This window comes from Salvelinus alpinus, chromosome 5 (genome assembly GCF_045679555.1).
Source record: "Salvelinus alpinus chromosome 5, SLU_Salpinus.1, whole genome shotgun sequence".
Taxonomy (NCBI): Eukaryota; Metazoa; Chordata; class Actinopteri; order Salmoniformes; family Salmonidae; genus Salvelinus; species Salvelinus alpinus.
In genome coordinates, this window is record NC_092090.1 from 94,631,966 (window position 1) to 94,645,039 (window position 13,074).

General features: G+C 46.2%; 1 protein-coding gene across 3 annotated transcripts in view; it reads right to left on the reverse strand.

Annotated features, from left to right (window-relative positions):
* Nucleotides 1-13,074, reverse strand: part of spef2 (sperm flagellar 2) — a 46,207-nt gene that overhangs the window by 1,147 nt on the left and 31,986 nt on the right. For all 3 annotated transcript variants that reach the window (XM_071404255.1, XM_071404253.1, XM_071404256.1), the window contains 12 exons: nt 11,232-11,395; nt 10,649-10,717; nt 10,278-10,407; nt 10,034-10,193; nt 9,451-9,576; nt 7,055-7,193; nt 6,674-6,903; nt 4,920-5,026; nt 2,235-2,417; nt 1,749-1,841; nt 1,274-1,444; nt 331-525 (listed from right to left, as the gene is read on the reverse strand). In XM_071404255.1, the coding sequence (XP_071260356.1) occupies nt 331-525; nt 1,274-1,444; nt 1,749-1,841; nt 2,235-2,417; nt 4,920-5,026; nt 6,674-6,903; nt 7,055-7,193; nt 9,451-9,576; nt 10,034-10,193; nt 10,278-10,407; nt 10,649-10,717; nt 11,232-11,395 (1,767 nt within the window). The remainder of the gene's footprint in view (nt 1-330; nt 526-1,273; nt 1,445-1,748; nt 1,842-2,234; nt 2,418-4,919; nt 5,027-6,673; nt 6,904-7,054; nt 7,194-9,450; nt 9,577-10,033; nt 10,194-10,277; nt 10,408-10,648; nt 10,718-11,231; nt 11,396-13,074) is intronic.

Genomic DNA, 13,074 nt, shown 5'->3' on the forward strand with positions numbered 1-13,074 from the left:
CAGCCAGATAGTTCAGTTCATCCCAGTAAATCAACATTTGGTTATTTTTAATTTTTGCAAATGCATTTCCAATATGCTACCAATCACTGTGAAGTGTTAGGTAGGAGTGGGTAAGAATGGCATCATTTGGCAAAAAACAGCAACATAAGCAATATGATTAAGTGGGAAGTAGTGTTTCATATGTCTCTTAGCCTGGTCCCAGATCTGTTTCTGCTAACTCCTTGTCACTCACTGTCATGACAGGGAGTTGTCATGACAGCACAAACAGATCTGGGACCAGGTTATATATATATATATCCTACAGAAGGGAGTGAAACTCCTGTCCTGTACCTCTTTATATTCATCAGGACTCTTCCAGTTGGGATGGAAGCGGTTGTGGCATGCCTCCCAGGCTCCCCCGTGACAGATAGCTCTGAGGAGGGCAGGGATGGACACCCCCTCCTCCCCTCTTGGCCCTCCCTGAGTCTCCACCTCCTCCTCTAGCTCGGTCGACTCACTCAGCCCCTCCTCCATGTAAGGCACCGACTATAAATTCACAGTTTGTCATCAAACAATGGATAGAAATGAGCAGATGCTCTGAGCTATCCCACCAAGGCCAAGCTACTACTACTAATGGTACTACTGCTACAACTACTACTACCCCTGCAACTACTGATACTACTACTACTACTGCTGCTACTGATACTATTACTACTACTATTAGTGCTACTACTACTGCTGCTATTACTACTACTGCTATTATTACTACTACTGCTATTGCTACTACTACTGCTATTGCTACTACTGATACTGATACTATTACTGCTACTACTGCTACTACTACTATTAGTGCTACTACTACTGCTATTACTACTACTGCTATTACTACTACTACTGCTACTACTGTTACTGCTACTACCACTACTACTACTACTACTAAGTTATCAACATTCCATACAGTATGTTGATGACACTGGACTTGAAACATATGCACATGATACATCTAATAGGGACTATGAGGTGTAGTTTAGACAAAACGGTACCATATTCCCCTATATAGTACACTCCCTTTGACTACAGTCGGGACACTATATAGTACACTCCTTTTGACTACAGCCGGGACACTATATAGTACACTCCTTTTGACTAGAGTCGGGACACTATATAGTACACTCCTTTTAAATATAGCCGGGACACTATATAGTACACTCCTTTTGACTACAGCCGGGACACTATATAGGGGAATAGGATGCTGCTTCACATGCAGCCTTGGATGCAGAGTGACGTAGCCAACCTTGAGAAGTCTACTGCTAGAGTGGTGTCGAAGTGGCTGTCCCATGACGACACTGAGAGCTCGGACAAAGCCCTGCATAGGGTCAGGGTGGGCAGCAAAGTACAGCAGCATGGTCACGTAGTCGATACGAGCTGGCGAGCAATTGGGGTCGGCGAAAAGCAGGAAGAAAAACTGCAAGAAATATTTGCAGATGAATTATCAATGCAACATTGTGTGATGATTTGTATTATTCCATTTATAAATTCAAGCACTTGCTTGTTGTGAGACCTGGGTTCAAATACTATTTAAAATAATTTCAAATACCTTATTTGGGCTTGATTGAGCTTGCATGGCACAATGGAACCAACAGAGTAGTCGCAAAACTGCAAACCCTGCCCATCTGACACTCCAGGCAGGCTTAACTAAGCACTAAAAAGTATTTCAAAGAATTCTAATAGTATTTGAACCCATGTCTGGATGTTGTTGCTATGTGTACCTTCCGTAGATTAGCCAAGCGATCGTAAGGAAGTGGCTCAGACAGATCTTCGGGAATGGACAGTGCCCGCTCACTGGGGAACCACAACTCAACCTAATAATGAAGCAAGAAAATATGATTCATTCATACATATCAACCAGGTATCACAGTATGAGCGACAATGTCAAGTCTTCGCCTTCGATGTAATTCATGAATTTTGGCAGCCATCATTTGATGCTAACCAAGACATAAAGATTTGAGCGCCATATGTTTAAAAAGTGCTAATATCCTTGTGTGTAATGGGAAACGTGATGGTGATAGTAGAGTTTGTTGAAGAGCTGGCAGTGTACTGTAGGTAGGTGGTATACGGTGAAGTTTCCCCTTGATGCTGATCATGGGTCAGTTTAGCATTTCCCCCACTGATGATTAAGGTTAGGATTGGGGAAGGGGAAGCTAAACCTAGATCTGTACCTAAGGGAAACTTCACCCCATAGCGTAGGAAGGTACCTTTAAGTACTGCTCCTCAGTCAAAGACCCTGTGGCCCCAGCGTCCGCCATCTTGAAGCGGGCCAACACTTGCAGCAGCTGAGGCAGAGTGGGGGTGGGCCAGGGGAGGGCGGCACTCAGCAGGAACTGACGCCAGTCCAGCATCTCTGTGTTCTGGGTTAGCGTCGACACCAGCTCCACCAGCTGCACACACACACATTTCACACAAACACATTTAAAACCACACACTCCATGTCTGTTCATGAGAACATGACTGTTTGTGGCCGTGATGACACCCTAGTAGCCATGTTGTGAGTCAGCCAGTCAGCCAGCCAGTCAGTCAGTTAGTCAGCCAATGGGTCAGTCAGCCAGTCAGTCAGTAAGTCAGTCAGTCAGTCAGTCAGACAATGGGTCAATCAGTCAGCCAGCCAGCCAGTCAGCCCATGGATCAGTCAGTAAGTCAGCCAATCGGTCAGTCAGTCAGCCAGTCAGTGAGCCAGTCAGTGAGTCAGTCAGCCAGTCAATGAGCCAGTCAGTGAGTCAGTCAGCCAGCGAGTCAGTAAGTCGGTCAGCCAGCCAGCCAGTCAGCCAGCCCATGGATCAGTCAGTAAGTCAGCCAGCCAGCCAATGGGTCAATCAGTCAGCCAGCCAGCCAGCCAGCCCATGGATCAGTCAGTAAGTCAGCCAATCAGTCAGTCAGTCAGCGGGTCAGTGAGTCAGTCAGCCAGTCAATGAGCCAGTCAGCCAGTGAGTCAGTCAGTCAGTCAGCCAGTCAGTCAGTGAGTCAGCCAGTCAGTCAGCCAATGGGTCAGTCAGCCAGTCAGCCAACGGGTCAGTCAGCCAGTCAGCCAACGGGTCAGTCAGCCAGTCAGCCAACGGGTCAGTCAGCCAGTCAGCCAATGGGTCAGTCAGCCAGTCAGCCAACGGGTCAGTCAGCCAGTCAGCCAACGGGTCAGTCAGCCAGTCAGCCAACGGGTCAGTCAGCCAGTCAGCCAACGGGTCAGTCAGCCAGTCAGCCAACGGGTCAGTCAGCCAGTCAGTCAGTTAATCAGTCAGCCAGTGAGTCGGTCAGTAGGTCAGTGAGTCAGTGGTTCAGTCAGTCAGTCAGCCAGTCAGCCAGTGGGTCAGTGATGTCTGTTCATGAGAACATGACTGTTTGGGGCCGTGTTGACACCCTAGTAGCCATGTTGTGAGTCAGTCAGGGAGTGAGTTAGTCAGCCAATGGGTCAGTCAGCCAGCGGGTCAGTCAGCCAGCGGGTCAGTCAGCCAGCGGGTCAAGTCAGCCAGCGGGTCAGTCAGTCAGCCAGCCAGTGGGTCAGTCAGCCAGCGAGTCAGTCAGTCAGTTGGTCAGTCAGTTAGCCAGTGAGTAAGCCAGTCAGTCAGTCGGTCAGTCAGTGGGTCAGTCAGTCAGTCAGTGGGTCAGTCAGTGGGTCAGTCAGTCAGTCAGTGGGTCTGTCAGTCAGTCAGCCAGCCAGCCAGTCAGTCAGTCAGTGGGTCTGTCAGTCAGCCAGCCAGTCAGTGAGTCAGTCAGCCAGCCAGTCAGTGGGTCAGTCAGTCAGTCAGTGGGTCAGTCAGTCAGTCAGTGGGTCTGTCAGTCAGTCAGCCAGCCAGCCAGTCAGTCAGTCAGTGGGTCTGTCAGTCAGCTAGCCAGTCAGTGAGTCAGTCAGTCAGTCAGCCAGGCAGCCAGTCAGTCGGTCAGTCAGTCAGTCAGTCAGTGGGTCTGTCAGTCAATCAGTGGGTCTGTCAGTCAGCCAGCCAGCCAGCCAGCCAGCCAGCCAGTCAGTGGGTCTGTCAGTCAGCCAGCCAGTCAGTGAGTCAGTCAGTCAGACAGTCAGACAGTCAGTCAGTCAGTCAGCCAGCCAGCCAGCCAGCGAGTCAGTCAGTGAGTCAGCCAGTGAGTCAGCCAGCCAGTCAGTCAGCCAGTGAGTCAGCCAGCCAGCCAGCCAGTCAGTCAGTCAGTCAGTCAGCCAGTCAGTGAGTCAGTGAGTCAGTCAGTCAGTCAGTCAGTGGGTCTGTCAGTCAGTCAGTGGGTCTGTCAGTCAGTCAGTGGGTCTGTCAGTCAGTCAGTGGGTCTGTCAGTCAGTCAGTGGGTCTGTCAGTCAGTCAGTGGGTCTGTCAGTCAGTCAGTGGGTCTGTCAGTCAGTCAGTGGGTCTGTCAGTCAGTCAGTGGGTCTGTCAGTCAGTCAGCCAGCCAGTCAGTCAGTCAGTCAGTGAGTCAGCCAGTCAGTCAGCCAGTCAGTCAGCGAGTCAGTCAGTGAGTCAGTGTGAGTCAGCCAGCCAGTCAGTCAGCCAGTGAGTCAGCCAGTCAGTGAGTCAGTCAGTGAGTCAGTGGGTCAGTCAGTCAGTCAGTGGGTCTGTCAGTCAGTCAGCCAGCCAGTCAGTCAGTCAGTCAGTGAGTCAGCCAGTCAGTCAGCCAGTCAGTCAGCGAGTCAGTCAGTGAGTCAGCCAGTGAGTCAGCCAGCCAGTCAGTCAGCCAGTGAGTCAGCCAGTCAGTGAGTCAGTCAGTGAGTCAGTCAGTGAGTAAGTCAGTGAGTCAGCCAGTCAGTCAGTGGGTCAGTCAGTGGGTCAGTCAGTGGGTCAGTCAGCCAGCCAGCCAGTCGGCCAGTCAGCGAGTCGGCCAGTCAGTGAGTCTGTGAGACGGCCAGGCAGTCAGCCAGTGAGTCAGTCAGTCAGTCAGTCAGCCAACCAGACAGACAGCCAGCGTACCTGAGACTCTGAGATGTGCATCCAGGGGTCTGGCAGAGCGTTGGTCCCCATGTTCAGAGAGGTGATCTCCTGCAGGATCTCCCAGAAGTCAGTACTGCACTGCACACCTGACGGGACACACAGAGTCGATGGGTGAATCTCAAGCATATCAGTTGATAAATCCTTGATTCCTCGCATCCTTTCTCCTCACCTCCTTATCAAAATGCAATGGAGGAGGTCAGAGGGGAGGAACCTCGGATATTCTCCTCCAATGCGTTTTGAGAAGGAACCGAGAAAAAATGACATGAGGAATCAAAGAAATACAATTGAGATTCACATAAATCAGGGGAATCCAACAACCCACGTACATTACCGTTCAAAAGTTTGGGGTCACTTAGAAATGTCCTTGTTTTAGAAAGAAAAGCTATTTTTTTGTCCATTAAAATAACATCAAATTGATCAGAAATACAACATTAACAATGTCTACACTGTAAATGACTATTGTTGCTGGAAACGGCTGATTTTTATTGGAATATCAACATAGGCGTACAGAGGAACACACTCCTGTGTTCCAATGGCACGTTGTGTTAGCTAATCCAAGTTTATCATTTTAAAAGGCTAATTGAAAATTATAAAACCCTTTTGCAATTATGTTAACACAGCTGAAAACTGTTGTCTTGATTAAAGAAGCAATAAAACTGGCCTTCTTTAGACTAGTTGAGTATCTGAAGCATCAGCCTTTGTGGGTTCGATTACAGGCTCAAAATGGCCAGAAACAAATACTTCCTTCTGAGAAATGAAAGCTTATTCCATGCGAGAAATTGCCAAGAAACTGAAGATCTCGTACAACGCTGTGTACTACTCCCCTCACAGAACAGCCCAAACTGCCTCTAACCAGAACCAGCATAGAAAGAGGAGTGGGAGGCCCCGGTGCACAACTGAGCAAGAGGACAAGTACATTAGTATCTACGCCTCACAAGTCCTCAACTGGCAGCTTCATTAAATAGTACCCGCAAAGCACCAGTCTCAACGTCAACAGTGAAGAGGTGACTCCGGGATGCTGGCCTTCTAGGCAGAGTTGCAAAGAAAAGCCATATCTCAGACTGGCCAATAAAAATAAAATATTAAGATGGGCAAAAGAACACAGACACTGGACAGAGGAACTCTGCCGAGAAGGCCAGCATCCCGGAGTCGCCTCTTCACTGTTGACGTTGAGACTGGTGTTTTGCGGGTACTATTTAATGATACTATAAATATATAATTACCAGTGGCGTAAAGTACTTAAGTAAAAATACTTTAAAGTCCTACTTAAGGATTTTTTGTTGGTATCTGTACTTTACTATTTATATTTTTGGCAACTTTTACTTTTACTTTGCTCCATACATTTCCCTGACACCCAAAAGTACTCGTTACATTTTGACAGGAAAAATTGTCCAATTCACACACTTATCAAGAAAACATCCCTGGTCAACCCTACTGGTTTGCTTAATATAAGGAATTTTTAATTATTTATACTTTTACTTTTGATACTTAAGTACATTTTAGCAATTCCATTTACTTTTAATGCTTAAGTATTTTTAAAACCAAATACTTTTAGACTTTTACTCAAGTAGTATTTTACTGGGTGACTTTCACTTTTACTTGAGTAACTTTCTATTAAGGTAACTTTACTTTTACTCAAGTATGACAATTGAGTACTTGTTCCACCACTGATAATTACATAGATTAGTACATATACTTGGGTAATATTGTGTACATATATTATTGTTGCAGACCTGTGGGCGCCACCTTGCGTAGCTGGCGGTAGAAGGCCTCCAACTGCAGGATGGTGAGAGTGCTGTCTGTGGGAAGCTCCAAAGGGGCGGGGCGAGGAGGGTTAGGGGGGCTGACAACAACCCGCATGTCCCCGTTCAGGAAGAAGTCGGTGCATACCAGCATCAGCTCACTCTGGAGCTTGGCGGCCGACTCGATGTGGTGACGCACCACCTCAGCCAGCTGGTCAATGCTGGGGGGACAGAGAAGTAGGGTGAAGTTGACCCTAGATGCTGATCTTGGGTCAGTTTAGCATTTTACCCACTAATGGTTAAGGTTAGGATTGGGGAGGGGAAGCTGATCCTAGACCTGTACCTAGGGGGAACTTCATCGCCGGAGTATACCTGTTCATCTCAGACAGGAAGCGGGCTCCCAGCCACTCCTCCATGGTCCTGAAGGCCTGCTCTGCCTGTCTGTGCAGAACCCTGACCATGCACAGAGCACAGGCCTTGACCAGCTCCACACGCACCTTCACTGCACTGTCTGGGAGGGTGGGGTGGAGGGGCACGTAAAAGCATTTGTATTTGTTATGGATCCCCATTAGCTGCTGCCAGCTACTCTTCAGTTATAAAAACATTACAATACATTCATTACAGAATTCACAACCCACTAAGTGTGTGCCCTCAGGCCCATACTTCACTACCACATATCTACAACACAAAATCCATGTGTACGTGTGTGTATAGCGCGTATGTTATCATGAGTGTGTATTCATGTGTCTGTACCTATGTTTGTGTTACTTCACAGTCCCCGCTGGTCCATATGGTGTATTTTTACCTGTTTTTAAAAATCTGATTCTACTGCTGGCATCAGTTACAGTGGGGAGAACAAGTATTTGACACACTGCCAATTTTGCAGGTTTTCCTACTTACAAAGCATGTAGAGGTCTGTCATTTTTATCATAGGTACACTTCAACTGTGAGAGACGGAATCTAAAATAAAAATCCAGAAAATCATATTGTATGATTTTTAAGTAATTAATTTGCATTTTATTGCATGACATAAGTATTTGATCACCTACCAACCAGTAAGAATTCCGGCTCTCACAGACCTGTTAGTTTTTCTTTAAGAAGCCCTCCTGTTCTCCACTCATTACCTCTATTAACTGCACCTGTTTGAACTTGTTACCTGTATAAAAGACACCTGTCCACACACTCAATCAAACAGACTCCAACCTCTCCACAATGACCAAGACCAGAGAGCTGTGTAAGGACATCAGGGATAAAATTGTAGACCTGCACAAGGCTGGGATGGGCTACAGGACAATAGGCAAGCAGCTTGGTGAGAAGGCAACAACTGTTGGCGCAATTATTAGAAAATGGAAGAAGTTCAAGATGACGGTCAATCACCCTCGGTCTGGGGCTCCATGCAAGATCTCACCTCGTGGGGCATCAATGATCATGAGGAAGGTGAGGGATCAGCCCAGAACTACACGGCAGGACCTGGTCAATGACCTGAAGAGAGCTGGGACCACAGTCTCAAAGAAAACCATTAGTAACACACTACGCCGTCATGGATTAAAATCCTGCAGCGCACGCAAGGTCCCCCCTGCTCAAGCTAGCGCATGTCCAGGCCCGTCTGAAGTTTGCCAATGACCATCTGGATGATCCAGAGGAGGAATGGGAGAAGGTCATGTGGTCTGATGAGACAAAAATAGAGCTTTTTGGTCTAAACTCCACTCGCCGTGTTTGGAGGAAGAAGAAGGATGAGTACAACCCCAAGAATACCATCCCAACCGTGAAGCATGGAGGTGGAAACATCATTCTTTGGGGATGCTTTTCTGCAAAGGGGACAGGACGACTGCACCGTATTGAGGGGAGGATGGATGGGGCCATGTATCGCGAGATCTTGGCCAACAACCTCCTTCCCTCAGTAAGAGCATTGAAGATGGGTCGTGGCTGGGTCTTCCAGCATGACAACGACCCGAAACACATAGCCAGGGCAACTAAGGAGTGGCTCCGTAAGAAGCATCTCAAGGTCCTGGAGTGGCCTAGCCAGTCTCCAGACCTGAACCCAATAGAAAGTCTTTGGAGGGAGCTGAAAGTCCGTATTGCCCAGCGACAGCCCCGAAACCTGAAGGATCTGGAGAAGGTCTGTATGGAGGAGTGGGCCAAAATCCCTGCTGCAGTGTGTGCAAACCTGGTCAAGACCTACAGGAAACGTATGATCTCTGTAATTGCAAACAAAGGTTTCTGTACCAAATATTAAGTTCTGCTTCTCTGATGTATCAAATACTTATGTCATGCAATAAAATGCTAATTAATTACTTAAAAATCATACAATGTGATTTTCTGGATTTTTGTTTTAGATTCCGTCTCTCACAGTTGAAGTGTACCTATGATAAAAATTACAGACCTCTACATGCTTTGTAAGTAGGAAAACCTGCAAAATCGGCAGTGTGTCAAATACTTGTTCTCTCCACTGTACCTGATGTGGAGTTTCATGTAGTCATGGCTCTATGTAGTACTGTACATTTCCAATAGTCTGCTCTGGACTTGGGGATTGTGAAGAGACCTCTGGTGGCATGTCTTGTGGGGTATGCACGGGTGTCTCAGCTGGGGAAGGCTGCGTCCCAAAAGGCACCCTATTACCTATATAGGGCACTAATGTGATAAGGGCCCACAGGACTCTGGTCAAATGTAGTGCACTATGTAGGTTATAGCAGGGCCCTGGTCAACAGTAGTGCACTATATAGGGAATAGGGTGGCATTTGGGCTCAGCCAATGCTGTAGTTAGGTACCTTCATGGTCGAGGGCTGCAGCATACTCCTGTCTGATTTTGTTTCGTATGGCCCTCTTGCAGACCTCCTCTGAATCTTCCTCTGGGGCAGGGGGTGGACTGGGCTCCTGAGCAGGGGAGGGGGGGCCTAAAAAAGGAAGTCATCACATTTACACGTCAAAATAAGGCCTGGCTTCTGAGTAGTCATTTTCAAGAGAAAATCCTCAAAACTGTTGACACAAAAATAAATATGCTTGACACATACTGATGTGCAGGGATCGCAGTCCCATCAAACAAACAATGCTGATCATAGTAGCTTGTGACAGTATGTGATATTTTCCTAACTGTTGACTTTACTCAATTTAAAGAGGGACATTTCTTCTGAATGGTGAGAGGAGACGATTGTGGAGTGAGAGAGTGTACGGGGCAAATCCAAATCTGGACCTTGAAGCTGGTGATTTTCATTGTTCCCCCCCCCTAATAAAGGACTGATTTAGACCTGGGACACCAGTTGGGTACAATTATTTTCAGGTAGAACAGAAAACCAGCAGTACTCCGGACCTCCAGGCTCGGATTTGAATACCACTGGGGTAGAAAAGTCCAACCTTTCTTCTTGGTGCCAGCTTTCTTCTTGTCCTTGCCAGAGTTGGCTGCGGCGGCGGCGGAGGCGGAGGCTTGGGACATTCTCTGTAGCCGTTGTCTATCCATCTGCTGCTGAGCCTCCTCATTCTCCTCTGCCTCGCGCTGCAACGCCTCCACTGACACCTGGACACACACAACTACCCATGAGAAACACACACGTACGCTCACACACACACACACACCACACACACACACACACTTCTTCACCATGTTGTTGATGGCTGTCAGAGCAGTCTGATAGATGTCATGCAGCAGCTTCTCGTCAGGGTCCTGGAAGCCTTTCTGTTTCATAGAGGCCACTTCAGTAGAGGGAGGTCTGCGGGGAATCAGTGGAACACTGCAATAACAGACAACAAAATCACATGATGCAAAACGCATCATCAATGGAAGTTTTTGCTCTGTACTGAAAATGCCTTATCTTGAAAACCTGACTGCTGACATGCAAACAAAAATGGGATTGCATTAACAGTGGACTTATGTAAACAAAGTTCTACAATATTGTTTTTGTAGGAAATATTAACATGTCTATATTTTACCACGGTGAGAGGTAAATTGGGTAGTGCCAGGCTTTATCTTACACTTTGGTTTTCTTCTTCTCATCTCCTTCAGAGTCTCTTTTACCAGCACTCTTGGTGACTCTTTCAGAACTGGAGGGACAGGAGTGTTTGATGATGAGACGACAGTAACAATTGTTGAAAACCATATACTGTAAATTCCTCTAAATAAGCAAAGGTATTAACTATTGAAATAGCTGTGATTCTCCCTGACTGCCATTGGCATACCAGATCAAATGGGTCCATGCTGTGATTGACTGCACAAAAGGCCACTTCATTATGCTCTGCATAAACGGATAATAACTGACAGAAAATCCAGATTTTGGCTAGGGGATAGCAGCTAGGTAGGTCAGTTTCTATTATACATCAATGGAGAATAACTGTCAGAAAGGCAGGTGTGTATTCATTAGGGCACACCGTAGCAAAACCTTTTTCAATGGAAAAAACGTTTTGCAACCAAAACAGGAGTTTTAGTATTGGACAAATGTAGATTGGTCCCTCCCTGTTTGCTTCCATTTGGTTCAGAATGGTTTCTAGTGAATACACCCTAGGTATTTCGGATGAATCTGGACGAATCCCTTCTCCTGAGCAGCAGCCTTCTGCTTGCCTCTTGGATTTGTCAGTCTGGGTTCCTGGCTCCTCCAGCGCCACGATGTCTAGCAGTGGAATACAGGTGAATTCTGGCCCCGCCTCAGACAGCACCTGTTTGTACATGCCTGTGTAGTAATCCCGCAAGAGACGTAGAGAGTCCTGGAATCGGTCCACTTCCACCTGGAGGAGGACAACATTAGTACATCAGTGTGCATTTCAGCCAAGGAGCTAACCAACCTCGAAATGGAGATAAAAACCAAACCTGAAACATTCCTGTTTTCACTTAAACACGTAAGCAATTGTACAGTCGCTCATGACAGATTTAGCAATTAGGGGTGGTTTCCCAGACACATATTAAGCATAGTCCTGGATTATTTTTTATATATATATATACAGTTGAAGTCGGAAGTTTACATACACCTTAGCCAAATACATTTAAACTAAGTTTCACAATTCCTGACATTTAATCCTTGTAAAAATTCCCTATCTTACGTCAGTTAGGATCACCACTATATTTTAAGAATGTGAAATGTCAGAATAATAGTAGAGAGAATGATTTATTTCAGCTTTTATTTCTTTCATCACATTCCCAGTGGGTCAGAAGTTGACATGCACTCAATTAGTATTTGTTAGCATTGCCTTTAAATTGTTTCACTTGGGTCAAACGTTTCAGGTAGCCTTCCACAAGCTTCCCACAATAAGTTGGGTGAATTTTGGCCCATTCCTCCTGACAGAGCTGGTGTAACTGAGTCAGGTTTGTAGGCCTCCTTGCTCGCACAAGCTTTTTCAGTTCTGCCCACAAATTTTCTATGGGATTGAGGTCAGGGCTTTGTGATGGCCACTCCAATACCTTGACTTTGTTGTCCTTAAGCCATTTTGCCACAACTTTGGAAGTATGCTTGGGGTCATTGTCCATTTGGAAGACCCATTTGCGACCAAGCTTTAACTTCCTGACTGATGTCTTGAGATGTTCCTTCAATATATCCACATCATTTTCCTCCCTCATGAGGCCATCTAGTTTGTGAAGTGCACCAGTCCCTCCTGCAGCAAAGCACCCCCACAACATGATGCTGCCACCCCGTGCTTCACGGTTGGGATGGTGTTCTTTGGCTTGCAAGCCTCCCCCTTTTTCCTCCAAACATAACGATGGTCATTATGGCCAAGCAGTTCTATTTTTGTTTCATCAGACCAGAGGACATTTCTCCAAAAAGTAAGATAGTTGTCCCCATGTGCAGTTGCAAACCATAGTCTGGCTTTTTATGGCGGTTTTGGAGCAGTGGCTTCTTCCTTGCTGAGCGGCCTTTCAGGTTATGTTGATATAGGACTCGTTTTACTGTGAATATAGATACTTTTGTACCTGTTTTCTCCAGCATCTTCACAATGTCCTTTGCTGTTGTTCTGGGATTGATTTTCACTTTTCACACCATAGTACGTTCATCTCTAGGAGACAGAACGCGTCTCCTTCCTGAGCGGTATGACGGTATGAATATATTTCAGAGTGTGCAAAGCTGTCATCAAGGCAAAGGGTGGCTGCTTTGAAGAATCTAAAATATATTTTGATTTGTTTAATGCTTTTTTGGTTACTACATGATTCCATATGTGTTATTTCATAGTTTTGATGAATTCACTATTCCACAATGTAGAAAATAGTAAAAATAAAGAAAAACCCTGGAATGAGTAGGTGTGTCCAAACTTTTGACTGGTACTGTATACATTTAGATATATATATTTTTTTTTTAATGTTTTATTGTCACATACACCAGTGATATGTGTTGTGTTAAAGTGCAGTGATATGTGTTGTTTTAAAGGGTCAGCCATAGTATTATGGCGCCCCTGGAGCAAATTTAAGATCGAGATTC